The 16,292-nt window shown below is 37.7% G+C and overlaps 1 protein-coding gene across 8 annotated transcripts in view; it reads left to right on the forward strand.

Annotated features, from left to right (window-relative positions):
- Positions 1-16,292, forward strand: part of LOC111255384 (DENN domain-containing protein 11-like) — a 38,922-nt gene that overhangs the window by 5,087 nt on the left and 17,543 nt on the right. For 2 of the 8 annotated variants that reach the window (XR_015317978.1, XM_022817308.2), the window contains exons 1-10: positions 2,632-2,869; positions 3,251-3,288; positions 5,410-5,626; positions 6,684-6,762; positions 6,975-7,059; positions 7,875-7,974; positions 9,804-9,884; positions 13,952-14,029; positions 15,182-15,300; positions 15,526-15,581. Coding sequence is in view for 7 of the 8 variants with exons in the window: in XM_022817308.2 (XP_022673043.1) it covers positions 2,868-2,869; positions 3,251-3,288; positions 5,410-5,626; positions 6,684-6,762; positions 6,975-7,059; positions 7,875-7,974; positions 9,804-9,884; positions 13,952-14,029; positions 15,182-15,300; positions 15,526-15,581 (855 nt within the window). In the remaining variant the exon portion in view is untranslated. Of the gene's footprint in view, positions 1-257; positions 573-2,631; positions 2,870-3,250; positions 3,289-5,409; positions 5,627-6,683; positions 6,763-6,974; positions 7,060-7,874; positions 7,975-9,803; positions 9,885-13,951; positions 14,030-15,181; positions 15,301-15,525; positions 15,582-16,292 lie in introns of those variants that run through there. The other 6 variants (XM_086976204.1, XM_086976207.1, XM_086976192.1 and 3 more) reach the window with 5 other exon arrangements.

The following is a 16,292-nucleotide window of genomic DNA, read 5'->3' on the forward strand; positions in this document are numbered from 1 at the left end:
TTCAATTAGGCAAAGACTTCAAAGCTCAGCAGCTCAGCCATTAGTGCTCTCTCACTCTCTCTCGGCCCTGTACTCAAGCAACCAACTCATGAAACCGACTAACCAAAAGGCGGCCGTGTTCTGTTCGAGCCTATCGTTGCTCTATAAAGGCTAAATATAAACAAGACGATGATGACTGCTGCGACCGGAATGATTTTGCTTACTTTGCTAGACGTAAACGGGCAAGCAGCATTTGGCCAACTAGGCGGGGCACTCCTTTCTCCGTTGCATCGCTGTCGAAGCGGCCAAGCCTTTGAGGAATAAACGCTTGGTGACGTATCATATATAGCAATAATTACTTAGCTAACATTTAAATGTTTTAAGAAATAGTTAGCCATTGTGAACTGAAAATGAAAAAAAAAAAATCTCGACTCTATAAGCTAGCATAACCATTTTTTGGGTTACCTGAGTAAAGAACAAAAGTTCAGATTTTTGCGCTTCGTGTTCTCTTGAACTGTGAAGCTGGAGACTACCAGTCTAAGCCTGGCAATGCAAGGTGTGACCTAAAATGAACATGTGTTAAGAATTATAAAGTAAGTGATGTCAGACAAATGAAGTACTTCTACTACTAACAAAGCTAACATGGGCTATATATTTTTAATATTTATAGTATTAAGTATATATTAATGACACATAATGCGCGACGGTGTGATTGGATAAAAAAGGAAACAATATTGTATACATCTGCCTTTACGGATCGCTATTTCATCTTTATGTTCACGAGATATACGACCCTCAAAATATGTAATCTCTACTGATTATTTGTCTTTGTATATTTATTTATTATTTATATTATGTACATTATTTAGCGTTTTCGTTCCATAGACAGGTTAAAAACGGTACTTAAGCCATTATAAGCTGCTTGGGTTAGCTACTATCGGATACACACTTCTGCATACCATACGATAATGTTGATTTTACAGGATAATCACTTTTTCTTCTAACACTGATAAGCCAATTGTGAATATAAAGGCTCCACGGTTAGACGGAGTGCCCAGTAAAAGTGGAAACAAGTTTGAATTGCTGTTTGTCCATTCTTGATTTTATCGACAAATAAAACAATAAGCTTTCACACAAAATGGCTTTACTAGCGTATCGTAATCTGTTCATTATTAACGACCGGTAGTGCACTGATGCTGCCGTGGCCGATAAGAGAAAATGTGAGTGGTACGGTTCGTTCTACATGCGTACCACAGGTACTCAAAATGGCTTTTCGTATTTCTAAGTAAGGAAATATTTTTCTTTAGGTATAGGATTTCCAAAGCAAAGTTTTCTCATCAAGCCAAATCTACTTACACAAATAATTAAAATTTATTTTGCTGTTTCCGGAATCCACTAAACACGTGCCTATGTACATATATATATATAAATTCGAGCCATCTCGAAAAGGATAGATTTTGATAATTTTGGTAAGTAGATATGGCTTCATGGGAGAACACCGATGATTTACACCGATGAAAGTTGATTTTCTTGTTAAAATGCAACCCGGAAAATTTATGATACGTGTATGACGTACTTGATAAATTTCTCGGAATGCTTAACGGCAATCATTTTGTGCCTGCGTCTTTAAATTTTGAGAACAGTACTTAAAACTTTACGATTTGTGTACGAGTTCTAAAAAGAACAGAACTTATCTGTTTAAATTAAGGTATGTTATTATCTTCCCGAAAGGTTAGATATAATATACAACTCAACATTTGAGAGCTTAGTCCTCTTTCGATAAGACCAATCTGATATCCCGCAAGTCCCGTTATGAATTACATGTGTATGTTTTATTGTCAGCGTGTTTTTGAGGTCACTTGAATGTGAATCAAAATGCTTAGAAATGATGTTCGACTACCTTGTTATGGAATAATAAAATAGAAACGAGGGTTATAAGTTATTCGTTCCGCGTGTCAAAAAGATTTGGATTGTACTAGCTCAAAAGCTTTGATGTGGCGTCTTAAATGACATTACCATAATTGACAGCAGTATGCATATCTTAAAACTAAACTTCTCGAAAACAAGTGACATAAAATTCAAGGTTCATTTTTGATAATGAAATAATAGAAGATACAGCTACATACTAGTGTAGTAGAAGATCATCATCGTTGTAATGTGGGTAATCGTTTGCATAGTGTGGGTACTAAAATCGAGATGGCTTATAGATCTGACCGCGGGATTATCATCTCCATTTATAGTATCCCGATCCTCGTCCTTTGAGCAGAGGACAGCACATTTGAAAAGAGAAAGGATCGTGTTATTTTTCTCACACCAGCAAAAAACACTATCGTTATTCGTAGCGTGAATCGTTTGTCAGGTATATGAGAGTGACCGTATAATCCAAGATCATCGGCAGATATTTTTTATGTCTTATAGAAGAGAGGATTTAATACAAAACGAAAAAAATGCAAAATAAAAAGAATTATACTTTGAGTTTATATGCTCTTGCATGCCATAACCAAAATTGTTCCCGCAGTGCTTGTTATATGTCAAGCAGAGGTTATAGGGCCCACACTTCTGATGTTTAATGAACATGAGAACAAACTAGGGGCGCTAAAAGAACGCTAGGTGCAGACCCTTTCTTCTGCTGCTCGGACGAGCCGATCTGCGCTTAGCCACAGCTGCTGCGGCTAACCAAACTCCTGTCAGAAAAGAGGAGTGCCCGCAGACTCCGGAGACACGAACCTCAGTTATCCATTTAACCCACACACCAAAGTGTTGTCACCAAAGTGGAAAATATCATCATAGTGATTTTATTTTCATGATTTAATAATCGTATCTGAAATTCTTTATAACTAATCTATAGTGATTTGCCATGGACATGGAAGAAGTAACCTCTATTTCAAATGTGAATATTCCTGTTGCTCTGTTTACTGATATACCCGTCGAATTAATTCAGTTTTAGAACGTATATTGAAGTCCGTTATTTGGTATTTCATTTTTTCTTATAGAAATATGCAATATCATTAAATTAGATCAAGAATGGGCATCGAAAGTGGTGGAAGTGCTTAGGTAGCGCAGAAAATTGCACATATGTGCAAAACGAGTAATCGTGTTGAACGAAACTTTCAACGTACTCAGGAAATATGATTGGATAATATTTACTCGGCATTTAAAGTTGAACTTTAGCAGCAAACATAGAAAAATTTCCCCGCATCTCCGACAAAAATAAACTTTATTAGCAGTAGGATATTATTCTGAAATTTACTCCTGTTCTTCTGTGACCTAGGAGACAACAGTTTCATCATAGATCATCTCAAGAGACGGGTATGTTTCTTGCAAGCACTTAGCAATGTTATGGCTTTGGTTCATTTTTTGAACGAATAAAATACGAATTACCTTATCACTTCGCACTAAAATAATTTTTCGCATGCACGCTTTTTTGTGTCTTTTAGAGCTAAAACAAAAGGGTGATGTAAATTTCTTCATTCGTAATTTATTAGAGATCACTTTGAGGGTGAGCTCCGAAACTGACTGGTATTTACTGACTGGACAAAGTATTTGTAGTCAATACAAATAACGAGCATGTAGATCAGATTGACGATTCAATTGTCTACCGTAGGTGTAACACATGTTATGTTTTGCTTGCAATGCGATGTCTCACATTAGTACTGCATAATAATAATAATATCACCACATAATTACACTTCGCAATGACAAACTTGCGTACATGGATGGCGATCGTAGTAGACAGAATTTACCTATTATTCTTTCATCTATGTAAGCCATATATATACATATAGTTTTTGTACCAAGTTGAATGGACAGTGTACAGTTAGCCATATAGTACTAACATTATCACATTCCCACTTGTCTTTTATTGCTCACTAGGTAGTGTTATTACGATTTAAAAATAAATGAGCGCACTGAATTACTGTATATGGCAACGTGCGCCGTATAGAATTTCCTTTAGAATTCATGTACGATTAAAAACGGACATTAGTTTTATCAAAAGCTGAGTTCAACTATGAAATCGTCATTGAGTATTAAAAACTGTTTGGCTTTGGTGGAGTTTCATGAAAATATTTGATAGGGTAGTATTCAGTTACATTCCGAATGGATGTAAGTATCACTCGTTTACAATGAATAAGTGAGTATGGAATGAGTACTTAAACACAAATAGCTGACAAGGATAGGTTCACGTCTAGTTCAAGTGTTTAATCGTGCATCGTCGTTAAAGTGCATAAAAACGCTTGTTGTTAGGTGCTACTATCGCTGAATGCAATTACTGAAGGAAATAAAAAAGCTACATAAATAACGACGATAGATATTTTAAAGATTATGTTATGAGATGGTCAATTGCGATTTGATAGGTTATAAACTATTTGGGAGTTGCATACTTTGGCGCTTTGCCCGGACAAAACCTAGCTACGTAGACGTTTTAATATCCTGCATGAGTGAACTGTAATATTGCAGGACTTGACGTTAAATATTTGTTATGTCAATTTGAAACGGACACACTTTTCGGCAAGACTTCATCATCAAGTCAACGTATTGGTTATACGAAAAATTCAATGCAATAGTTAACTTAATGCAAATGAAGCTCAACCCGCAGTAGAACATCCTTTGTATATTCCACAAAGCGTAGAGGACCCTTTTTTTTGTAAATACCTCTTTTGTTCTTGATAAACTTGTGATGTTTTACATCTAAAATTAGAGTAGAGGATACGCGTCTCAACGGGGGTAACAATTTCACCCAATTTATCAAAGTGAGTGTGGTGCAATACCACGCTATTTATTTAGATCATGGGAAACCCGTTTTTCTACTTTCAGTATCATTCCCATGAAGTACAGACGATTCGAAGCTGCTTGTAGAGTTGAATTTGCATAACATTTTGCCCACATCGGTAGGCCTAACATATTTCGTCCTAAAAAGTCTGACACCATTCGAGCTGTATATCATGCAGAGAAAAATGTCGTTGACGAAACTTCGCAAATTCTTTGCTAGCAGTTTTAGCTCATAGTGAACTGTCATCCAGAATGGTGCAATTGAATTGATGCATTTTTTTGGCAGGACAGTATTTATTTGGATTTAAAAAACGAATAATGCACAGGGTCTAAGTGAAACTTTTGGATGCTTATCAGAGTGCTTAGGCCATTAGATATTTTCTCGTCCAGGTATAAACTGGCAATTCATTTGTACACCTACTACACATGGAAAATGTGCGCCGTAAGAAAAATTGTTTTTACTCATTGCTCCTCCTAACGACCGTTTAAAATAAAGATAGATAAAAAAACAAATTTCATTTACTGTGCAAGGTTGGTGACTAGATTTATTTTTTGCTAACTCAACAATACTGTTTTCAAAACTGACACATGAGTTGCGCTTTTGTTACTCATTATTTCCAAATACGACTGGCTTAGATTACAGAAATCTTATATGCGCAGGTACTGAGACTGGCATTGTTTGGAAAATAGGGCAGCTCCACAAGGCAAAGAGCCTGAGGGCTCCAAAAACTTCTGCCTCAGTCAGTATGTTCCGTACATCGACCCACGGTAAAGACAAGTCGCCGCTACTTCTCGATGACTCAGTTGTCGAATCTGTTGCAGAACAGCGATACGATAATACTTCAACCAATGACCTTCCCGCAGGTGCTGCACAAAGGTATGACGTGAGCGCTGATCTCACTACTGATTCATGTAATAACGCCAAGCCGATAGTTAAGATGGCTGCTTGTCAAGTTTCTCAACTGAATAACATCTCTAGAAATTTAGAAAATCATGTTATTAAGGTAATAGCGTAGAATTATCAATCAAATCATAAAAAGGCTAAACGGCGCGAAGCTAGAGATGCACACTGGCAGCCCACTTCAAGTGCAAACCTATTAATGAAAGATCTTCGAATTTCTTTTCTACCAGAGAACGTCTTTTTCTCCATATAACTGTGATCATGACTGAGGTTTTTTTGGTGATTTGCTCGAAAACCGTTGATAATCTATGAAAGATTTGTATTTGAAACCAATTTGGTTCTACAGCATCTGCACAACGTTGAATTCCAGAGAAAATTTCCCACTTTTATCTTTACGGCGAGGCAGGCACGGGGCGAAGCCCGTCAATCTGTCTAGTGTACTTGTGTACTAGAGTACGTAAATTTGAATCTAGATCCATCTAGAGTAACTTCAAAAAAGCACTAATGGTTTGAGCTTATAAGATTGGCTTGATTCAAAACTTTCGCATCGTAAAATTGACATATAAAAAATCTTTTTAATAGTTGAAAAACCATTCCGAAGATGCTGGACACACGTACGTTACCATTCGTTAATACAGAGTAACTCTTACGGACTATCAAGTCAACACTCTGGTATTTCCATTCATGCCGTTACGGGTACATACAGAAAAAAACCCGGATTTAAACGCCTGATTTTTATTTACTCGAACACGTTGTAAAAATTGTCCGATAAAGTCTAATGTCACTTATTTTCGTTATCATTGTCATATCGGTCAAGTCACTGCGAGTATTGGGTACCAGTATGACGTAGAAGTTTCGAGTTTTACGTGCGGCACTGCCCTTGTGCATTGCTTTAGTAAACATTGCGGTACTACTCACATTGAGAAGCAAAAAACACAGGGGTCGTTCATTCATGTTTCGTCAGCGACATACACTACATGAACACCGTGATTAAAAACAATTATACCCACTATCTGCCAAATCGTGATTTCAGTTCGCTGTGTGGATTTGATTCGCTGGATCCGACCATAATTTGTACTGCAGCCCAGCTAAGTCAGCTTTCTGGTGGAAAGGTATTATACTCTAATACAATCAAAACGTTTTTGTGCTGAAAAGATGGTTTCAAATACATCTATTTTTTTTAATTGGGGATAAACTCTTCTTAAAGCGAACACATAACGCACAAACTTCTCCTATGTTGAGTTTATATTCATTCCTAAACGATTCCCACGGAGAAAAATTCTAACCTAATTTTATGCTAACAATTTGACTAATTTAATACAAGGCTTTTGCAACCGAACCGGAAGCAAGTGATGAGCTTCTAAGCGACGTCGTCGGAGTGTTCGTCGTTGCTTTTGATATACGTCATGGTACGTATGACGTCGTAATCGAAATCATTAGACAAATTAGGATAGATCTAAACCTCATTCCAACAAAACTCGGTACAACGTATCACTACTGTGGATAAACTCTTACTAAATTATTAGCTATGGTCCACTACTGGGGTACTTTTAATAGTAAAAAATATAAATGTAAGCTTAGTTTACCATTTGTCTTAACTAGTAAACAAAGCTTAGTTTGTATCTGCTATAATTATACAGCTTTTATTCGCTCAGGAATCGTTCAGTTTATCACGTCAGGGGCTGACGTTTCAACTACGAAGTAACCGCAGTTAATTTTGAAAAAATTACGAACTAGTAATACAGGTGAGAACTACCGTAAACTAGATGCAATTTTTATAGACTTTATTGTCAAAAAGCGTATGTTTTTACAATGCGCGGAGGCTCAAAGTTGTTTTCACCGAGTACAACACAATTGTTTTTTTATCATACGCTCCGCCCAGTGGTTATGAAAATAAAATGACTAACAGTTGCGTAAGAAATTTTGTGAATTTTGCATTGTATTTTGTATCAATTGAATGAAGAACAGCCACTATGTATGTGACGGTTTGCGTCGGCTTTGAAACATTAAATACTTAGCAATTCGTAGGTTTCTATACATATCTATCAATTATTATCAATTTTTCTGTTCTAATTAAATATGTAATAAAAACATTTTACTATATAATTTATTAAGAAATGAAACGCCAAGTTAATAATTTCTTCAATGTAACTTGAATGCGATTATGCACATTGAGTATAATAACACAGTACTTTTGTTACTTGGCGTTCCCAATTGATTAAAGGCAACACTGTGGAGTGGTTTACACCTGAAGAACTAGATGTCAACGGGATCGAATTTAAGGCAATGGCCAGTGGTGCTCACCGAACTACAGACGATTTCATGTGAGTATTGTTGACGTTGGGCCAGGATTGTCCATATTACTTAAAGACGTAACTATACGTTACCTTGAATAGTAGATCCATAACGTTTAAGAAACGGAGCATGTGCAATTTTGAGTGTAGCATGTATGCAATGGTGTTTTGAATTGCACAGAAATTATATGAACGTCGTGCAATGGATTCTTTACTCTCAAATAACTTTCTAGTTTTATCATAGAGCGGTGTTATGTGTTGGATTTCTCGATTTAACTATGTCGAAAGTAAATTGAAGCATTGAATAAGACTATTTTTTAGTCGGCGTTCCATAGCTTGCCGTATAATATTATATATCACAAGCAGAAAAACGAAGCTTCCAAAATCGTTTCAGCCAAAGCTGGAAAGAATAGCTTACTTTGTTGCTAACAATGTAGCAACAACGTAGTAGACTCCCAGGTAACTCGCATTAATATTCACAAATAATTTCGCACTGCTTATAAACGGCCGTTTACTTTCTTCAAAGTCCTTTCAGTCATTACCTATATATAAAAATTGATAAATGTGAAAGGCTTCGGTAGAAGAATTTTTTAAGACTACTTTTTAATCTTTAATCGAGCACCACATATCAAGTACACGGATAACCAATATGTTGAACTAGATGAAAGTCTAGGCAACTAGTGTTCATACTCCCTCGCTGTTGTTTTAAAAGCGAAAAGTAAGGCGCATCGTATAAACAAAACGCAACGAGGAGTTGCCTGCACGAATTATGCTCGCTTTCTTTTCTGCTTACACACCCAGCCGTGTAGCTTTTTGGCGAATCGGAACCTCCTTTAGGAATAACAAGATAGATCTCGGCAGGTCAAGTAAATTCTATTAAAACATTTTGTAAAAAAAGCTCTATTAAAGAGTTTTTTTTGGAGGAAATTAGGAAAATAGCCTTGTGTCGTGGTGAGTCTTTTTTTCGTCAACTTCAAGGTGCTAACATTAATTCTTTCGCTATTTTAACGGAATATGGAGTCATAGAAAACCCTCAATTCTGTGTGATGACATGCAGTTACTGAAAGAGACGTCCTATTGTTCATAGTTATTCAAAACTCCAAAGTACGTGCTTGTTGGGGTTACGCAATATTCATGCGACTTTAAAAAACAGTCAACGTGTCGTCGTGATCCGCGGCAGACTTTGCTAATCACTACCACCAAGACCAAAGAAATGCAGTTTAGAACAAGCGATCGCGAAACAACCATATTTTAACTTAGAGTGCATAAGAAGCTGTTAAATTCAAAAAGTATTTTCCTTTGTTGTCTTGAGCTTATGCCAAAGGACATATGTCTGTAGAGACATATTTACAAATGGGTGAGGCAGAAACAAATTCCAATTCATATTATGCAAGGCTCAAAAGCTCGCATTTACATATCTTTTCGGCTTCTAAATTTAGACGTCGCACTTACAGCTACTAAAAGAACATTTTCGACTCATTTCCGATACCCTAATCGTTATCTGGTGCTGTAGCATTCTATGCATGAAGGCAACCACGATACCAATTAAAGAAACGATTTTTATTAAGTTTACGCAGCCTATGTTTGCCGGTCATACGGGAATCGGTACTCTACATGGGATCTGATAGGAAGAAAATCATCTGTCGCACGCAGACTGCTTTTCACTTGCGTGCGCAGTCTTGTATTTTATGTTCATAGGCCACCTGAACCGCATAATAAAGGCTCTCCTTATGAACCATATATCTGAAAGCGTATATTTGCTAGAATTAGTCTATGGATTGGCATCTTGAAAACATGGTTTCATATTAAGCTGAGCCCATCTTTTGCGCTAAAGTCATTCTCACTGAATCTAATTTCAGATATTTCAAACGCGGCTCATATTTCGGGCTGGCCTGTTTTGAGAAACTTGACATTGCTAGTACTGTTGAACGTGGAGCCAGGTAAGCTGCAATTTCCATTCAACTTAGTGGAATACGTATTCGCTAGAAGTTACAATTTAACCTTATTGACAGAGTAAAGCATGATCTCCATAAGTGATTCCAAGTATTATTCCGAAACAAACTTTTTTTTACTCAGGCGTGGTAGAAATTCTTATAAGATGCCCTCAGAGACAAAATCCTTTCTCTCGATGCTTACCAAATATTTAGTTCCTTTGTAACCATAGCATATTGATAACGTGTTTCTTCGTAGATGGAACATAATTCATCAGTACTTATACGAAAAACCTGTGGTTCCAGTAAGCTAACTTAATATATTAAGCTAGCTTTATTTACTGATATTTTTTAGGTCGTATCTTTATATATCTTTATAACACCGTGTGCCTCATTTTTGACTTACAATGAAAAAGTACACAACAGCCTACGCCGATTCCAATGCAGTTATTACTACTACAAAAACTACAAAGAATTCCTTGAATTCAATATAAAAATGCAGTTCGAATTAACGAGTTGCTCTAGCGCAAATAAAACTGGCTGTGTTATCTAGCCTCTATATAAAGAGTATTATTCTCTCGATTTTATTCAAAGCGAACTAAAGCCCTTTTGCGTGATATACAGGATAGTGCTTTCAAATTGCGGAAATGTTCAGCGGGTTGTTCCTCGTAATGAAACACGTTTATCCACGACTCCTGATACGAGGCGAAAGCCTATTCGTTCTAGAATAAAACAGCAAATTCGTGATGGCAAAGAACAGCGCATCGTTTAGGTGAAGGCAAGCTATTATACAATCTTTTCGCGTTGGACCAGTTCCCATAAAGATTAGAAATTTATAATAATATAATAATGAAAAATAGTTTTACTCGAAATCAGCGGTCAGCATTAGTGTTAGTTTATATGCAATTTTTGAAAAAGCGACACTCTAATGAGGTTTAGATTTAAAGAGCTCGAAAATTTAGCGAAGTAACTCGACACGCCGTTTTTAATATACTTGGGTTTTTGTACAAAAGCTATTCGCCGTTCTGGAGACAAGATTGTCAATTTCCAATTAGGTCATCTAGGTTATTTCCAACGGTCTTAGTGTATTTAGGACTTTTTGTACCACTCCCGAACTTTAAAACCTTTTGCCGTTTTAAGCTCTTATATTTTTGAGATTTTTGGCGAATTATTAGTACGATGTATATATATATATATATATAGGGACTCAAAAATGTAGATTGTTATTACAAATGCATTTCCGGTTCTAATCTGTTGTGGTTATATAATACCCTCCAGCCGTTAGTGGTCAGCGGTCCGGACCTCGACTGTGCTACAGATTTAATTAACTCCGGATATGCATAACGCCTTCTAAACCAGAAGCTTCCGGTGTACCCACCCGACCACGGGTGTATCACCGGAACTCCGTGTCGGAGAAAAGTTGCGCAAGCCTAACGTTTGATGGAGTTGTTGTGCGACGAATTCGGTCGTTTCTTCAGAAAGCTGAAAAAGCTTCTTAATACAAATCTCGTTAGCAACACGATACCAATGGGCGACCAGCCTTCATTACATACACACCTTAGTCGGGTCGCCTTTCACACACATCACGCGTGAGTCCACATCACGCAGGAGGTACAGCAAATGCTGGAACTTACTGCGAGCCTATGGGTTTCCGTCTATCGTTTCTGTAGAAAAAAGGATACTCGATTCGGTTTTTTGTAGACTATCAGAAATCAAACGCGGTGATGAAGATGTTCGGGTTTCTGCCGCAAATTGACGACGCCCTTGGCGCGTTAAGGAGGCCAGAACAGTCAAATGCCACATTAAACCTGGCAAACGATTACCGGCACATCTTCATGGCGCCCGAAAATGGGTAGAACATAGCATTTTAAACCCGATGTGGCTTGTATTTGTTGAAGCGGTTGTTCTTTGGATTATCTAACGCTCCGGAGACATTCTAGTAGTTAATAAACCGGGTTCTGGGTAGGTTGCGATACTAAATGGCATTAGTGTACGTAGATAATATTATATTCCAGAGAAATTAAGGACTTTTTGCATTTGGCAGCTGGTTTCTATTCTCAGCCCTGCCGATCTACACCTCAGGACGTCGACATGCACATTCACTATTGTTATATATTTTGGCCATGGATTTTTGAGCAAGACCTTTAACTCCTACGATGTGAGTTTTATATTCGGTGTAGCCGTTAGACATTTCACTAGAAATATGTGGCCCTAAGATTAACAGGGAAATAGGTTAACCACTAAACTATCACTAAAACAAGGCCTTTAATGTTATCCAAAGAAACGAACATCCTATACGAGCCACTACGACCGTCCGTAAACCGAGAAACCTTTTGGGGATAGCACCATACTACGGTTTGTGTCGAGCGCCGAAATCGCCAAGCCGCTGTGCGGTTTTCTAAAAGTAGGCCGTCCGTTTTTCTAGGCCGCTTATATGATGATTCGTTTTTGGCTCTGAAGATTATAAGCCGTGGTGCTGACTCGAAAACAATTACAACGCACCAACTAGCAAGTCTGCGCTAGGCTCCACACTTCAAAGTAGGACCAAGGTGGATCTAGTATATAAAAACAGGAATGTAGGCAAATTGTAACTGCATGAAACCACACTTTACCATTTCATGTTATGAGGTGTCCAACGATCGGCTGAACCAGCGGTATGCGTTCTTTGCCGTTAGTGTCATCTGAGCAATGCACAGACCGTCCACTACCTCGTGTGTCGCTATTTTCCAGAGCACAGAGTTATACTCTGTGCGAAACTTCGAAAATGTTCGCTGTCGCGAATTCTACCAAAGAATAAAGCCGAACAATAAGCGTTGACTGCTCTTGACGCCCGTGAGTACGCTGACACGGCTAGTCGCTAAGATGAGTTTGGACCTTAGGGCCGTTTCGCGTCCCGAAACGTAGACGCCGTTGTTACGGACAACGCAAGCTACTTACGGGATTGGCACTTCGAGCAATGGTTAGCGCGCCCCAACGTTTGCCACGTAAATTGCTATAATGCACCCGCAGGCGAGCGGGTTGAGGGAGCAGACAGTCCGCACAATTATATAGCACCTGTCTGCGCGGTTGCTGAAGACGCCCGGTTTCTCCATCTCGCAATGAACCTTATGGTATGCAAGGCTTTAGGTGAAACTTTGTTCGAGTTGCTCTATGGATTGAAGCGGTGTTGCCTAATGAGCCCCCACGCCACGGTTAGTCCAATCGCCCGATTTCTTCGTATATGAGAGGTGACCCACACCCAGATTTTCCGGCGGATTCGAGGTCTTAAAACAACGCCCACTTCACACAGGTAGCTTTGGCTTCGGAAGCCCGTTCTTCCACACTGCTCTCGCCAACAGATTGACATATCCTTAAAACTGCTCAAATTATAGCTTGGGCGGAGCTTCGAGAAGCGAGTCGCGCGGTACGCCTATCAATAAGGCGCGACACAATACGGACGTGCGTGCCTCGCCTAACATAAGAGGACTGGACGCTAGACAAAGCTGTCCCGCTTGATAGCATAGATGAGTGAAACGGGTTATTGTTACAATAAGTGTATTTCCTGCTAACGCTGGTTGTGGATATGTAATAGCCTCCAGCCGGCTGATTAACCGATTGTCGCCAGTAGTTGGACCTCATCATTGCTACAGTGTATATAAGTTCGTGCGACGCAATGCTTAACGGCACTACTATATGTCGGAGACGAAATTTATCTCTCTTTAGGAACGGATAGAAGAATGTCCGTTATGCTATTATGAGAACGCATTTTTTCTTCAGTGTACTTTGCCTGTATGAAGGACTGGGACCGCTAGGTCCATTGTTGTAAGCAACACACAATTATACAACAATGTATATGAAAGCAGATATATTGGAAACTCCGGCATTTCTATAAAACTCCAAAAAAAACATGCACATAATATACATACATAACTTAGCTTCAAAGGTACTTCTGCTTTTTACACGAAATTAATCTCACTTATGCTTCTTTTTACTTCATGCGGATAGCTTTCGCATAGTGCGAACATATTAAATATTTAAATAAGAACCGCAACTATAAAATATCTTTAATGATACCCGTTTACTTCTTATATTTTTAGGATGAAATCAGTAGGTGTACTTACAAGAAGCTACTCGTTGTTACATGTCTACAGAAGTTTCCTTCAAACTCAAGTACGGTAAGTTTCTGCATTGAATTTAATTGTAATATATTGACGTTTCTGCGCTTGCAAATATAACTTGCAACGTAATGTAAAGAAGTGAATGGGTATGTTGGCTTTCAGTTAATTTATTCGTATAACTTTCATTTGCCTATTGATTTTCTTTTTGTGGATAAAAAGCCACTCTCAGATCAACATCTTGCCGGTCATGCGGTCAGACAATAAATCAATTAGTTTTTGATGGTAGGACTAAATGTGTTTTTTTTTGGGGGTGATCCCGTTCGAAGTGGTCACGATTGAACTAGATCTATGAGACACACAAGTCACTAAATTTGTTAACTCAAACCAGATAATCTGGTTCACTTATGTTTTTAATTGATTCTTAGTTTTTGACAAAGAGTGGAGATCATTTCACGTGAAGATTGAAGATAAAAAAAATTAAATAAGAGCGATAAATTAAGGTAGGATATTTAGCATGAACAACTCGTTATGGTAATGTCGTAACATTTTTTTTTAAAAACTATTGTAGGAGTGTGACACAACATGCTTGGAAATGTAATGCTTTAGCTTAGTGCTCTAAGTCAATGCGACTTTGGGGTCTCATATAACTCTATAGTAACTTTTATTAAATGCAATTATTAGCCTTCTTTGGAGGGTGTAGCTTCCCGACACGTTAGATTGTTCTGGGAAAAGGATCGCCTATGTTGCTTGAATACAGTCCATGCGAAATTCGATTGTATAGTAAATAACCGGTAGTTGGTACTTGGTCGGTAAAAAATACAGCAATCGGATATGCACTTAATGGCAAGCCCGTATATTTTTTTTTTTGATTGAATATGAGATTTTCAGAGAAGTATTCATTTAGAAAGCTAACTTCTGTAGCAAGTAACTACGCCGTATTTATCACCGCGACACAAAGGCACATGGGGCTAGGGAATCGATTTGGCAAAAATTTAAAAACGGTGTCAGGAATGTGGGGCCTATATCGTTTGTTACATGATACTTAAGGTGACCTATGAGATTGTGGAATTCTTGTATTGTTCAGCGCCCGGTATGAGCTACAACCCTATAATCTAAAAAGGAAATGCTGCCAGTTACACAACTTCCAGCTACGATGACCATTGTATAGAAGTTCTATTGTATGTAAACCATGTTTGAACATTGTCACAGCCATCTTCTCGAGGAACCTGGTAGCTACAGTGACCTCCTTCACTTCTTTCAACACAAAAGGAATGTCATTGGTCAGCGTAAAACGGATCACAACTCTGCTACAATGTACAGTAATAAAGGTGACTATACATTATTTGGAATGGTACTGAACTTTATGATAAAATTAAATGTAATAAAAATAACAAATTAAATAGTTTCCTTTATGAAAAAAATATAGCCTTTAACTTCTACTCGACGATGCTCTTTTTTCAAGATGGCTAGGTAACTGGTATCCCTTAAATATTTTACTTTTAAATCTAAAAACAAATTAATGCTGTTTGTGTGACTTGTTTTTGGTTTTGTAGGAGGCTATCTAATGGCTGAGGTAGATCTCGCCACTTTTGATGACGGCAGTGAAAAGGTATTTTCGAACACTATGAAAACGAGCGTATAGGAAAAGATGACCTGGTAATTAATTATTCGAAATAGACTAACTCATTAGAATTGTTGCGACTCAATGGTAAAGCGTTACTGTTATTCTTATTTCTTTTATTCGAATAGAAAAACTACATACGAAAAACCGATGATTTTCTCCTAATTCTGCTATGTCACGATTGGTAATCACTGGCAACACCTCAACCTAAACCAATCAGTTTTTAATCATGACTTCTTTAATGAAGAATATTATGTGGTGAGAATTTTTTGTATGCCTTTATAACATCTGCCAAAAAGAGCTTGAAATATTCTAATTATAATATTCTATATATATATATATATATATATATATATATATATATATTCGCCCACTTCTCGGTCTGCCATTCCCATTATTACGTGTTCTTGTGTTTCTTTATAAGCGTATTTATAGGTTTATCAGACTTATGCCAAAGAATCACCTTGCTCTAAACATATGTCGCAATTACGCTTTGAATGTATCAAGCAGATGATGTTCTGCAAGAAAAATTGCATTCTACGGTACGATCTACCCTTCACAGCTGTTTGTGTCACAACTTGTTAAAAAGATTGAAATAAACAAAATGGGGTAAAAGGATCAATTATTACAATGGTGCTCGGCATTCAAGGCATAGCTAACTCCACTCTTACATGACAAACAAGACCAACATTTTACTGA

This window comes from Varroa destructor, unplaced genomic scaffold (genome assembly GCF_002443255.2).
Source record: "Varroa destructor unplaced genomic scaffold, Vdes_3.0 BEIS01000001.1, whole genome shotgun sequence".
Taxonomy (NCBI): Eukaryota; Metazoa; Arthropoda; class Arachnida; order Mesostigmata; family Varroidae; genus Varroa; species Varroa destructor.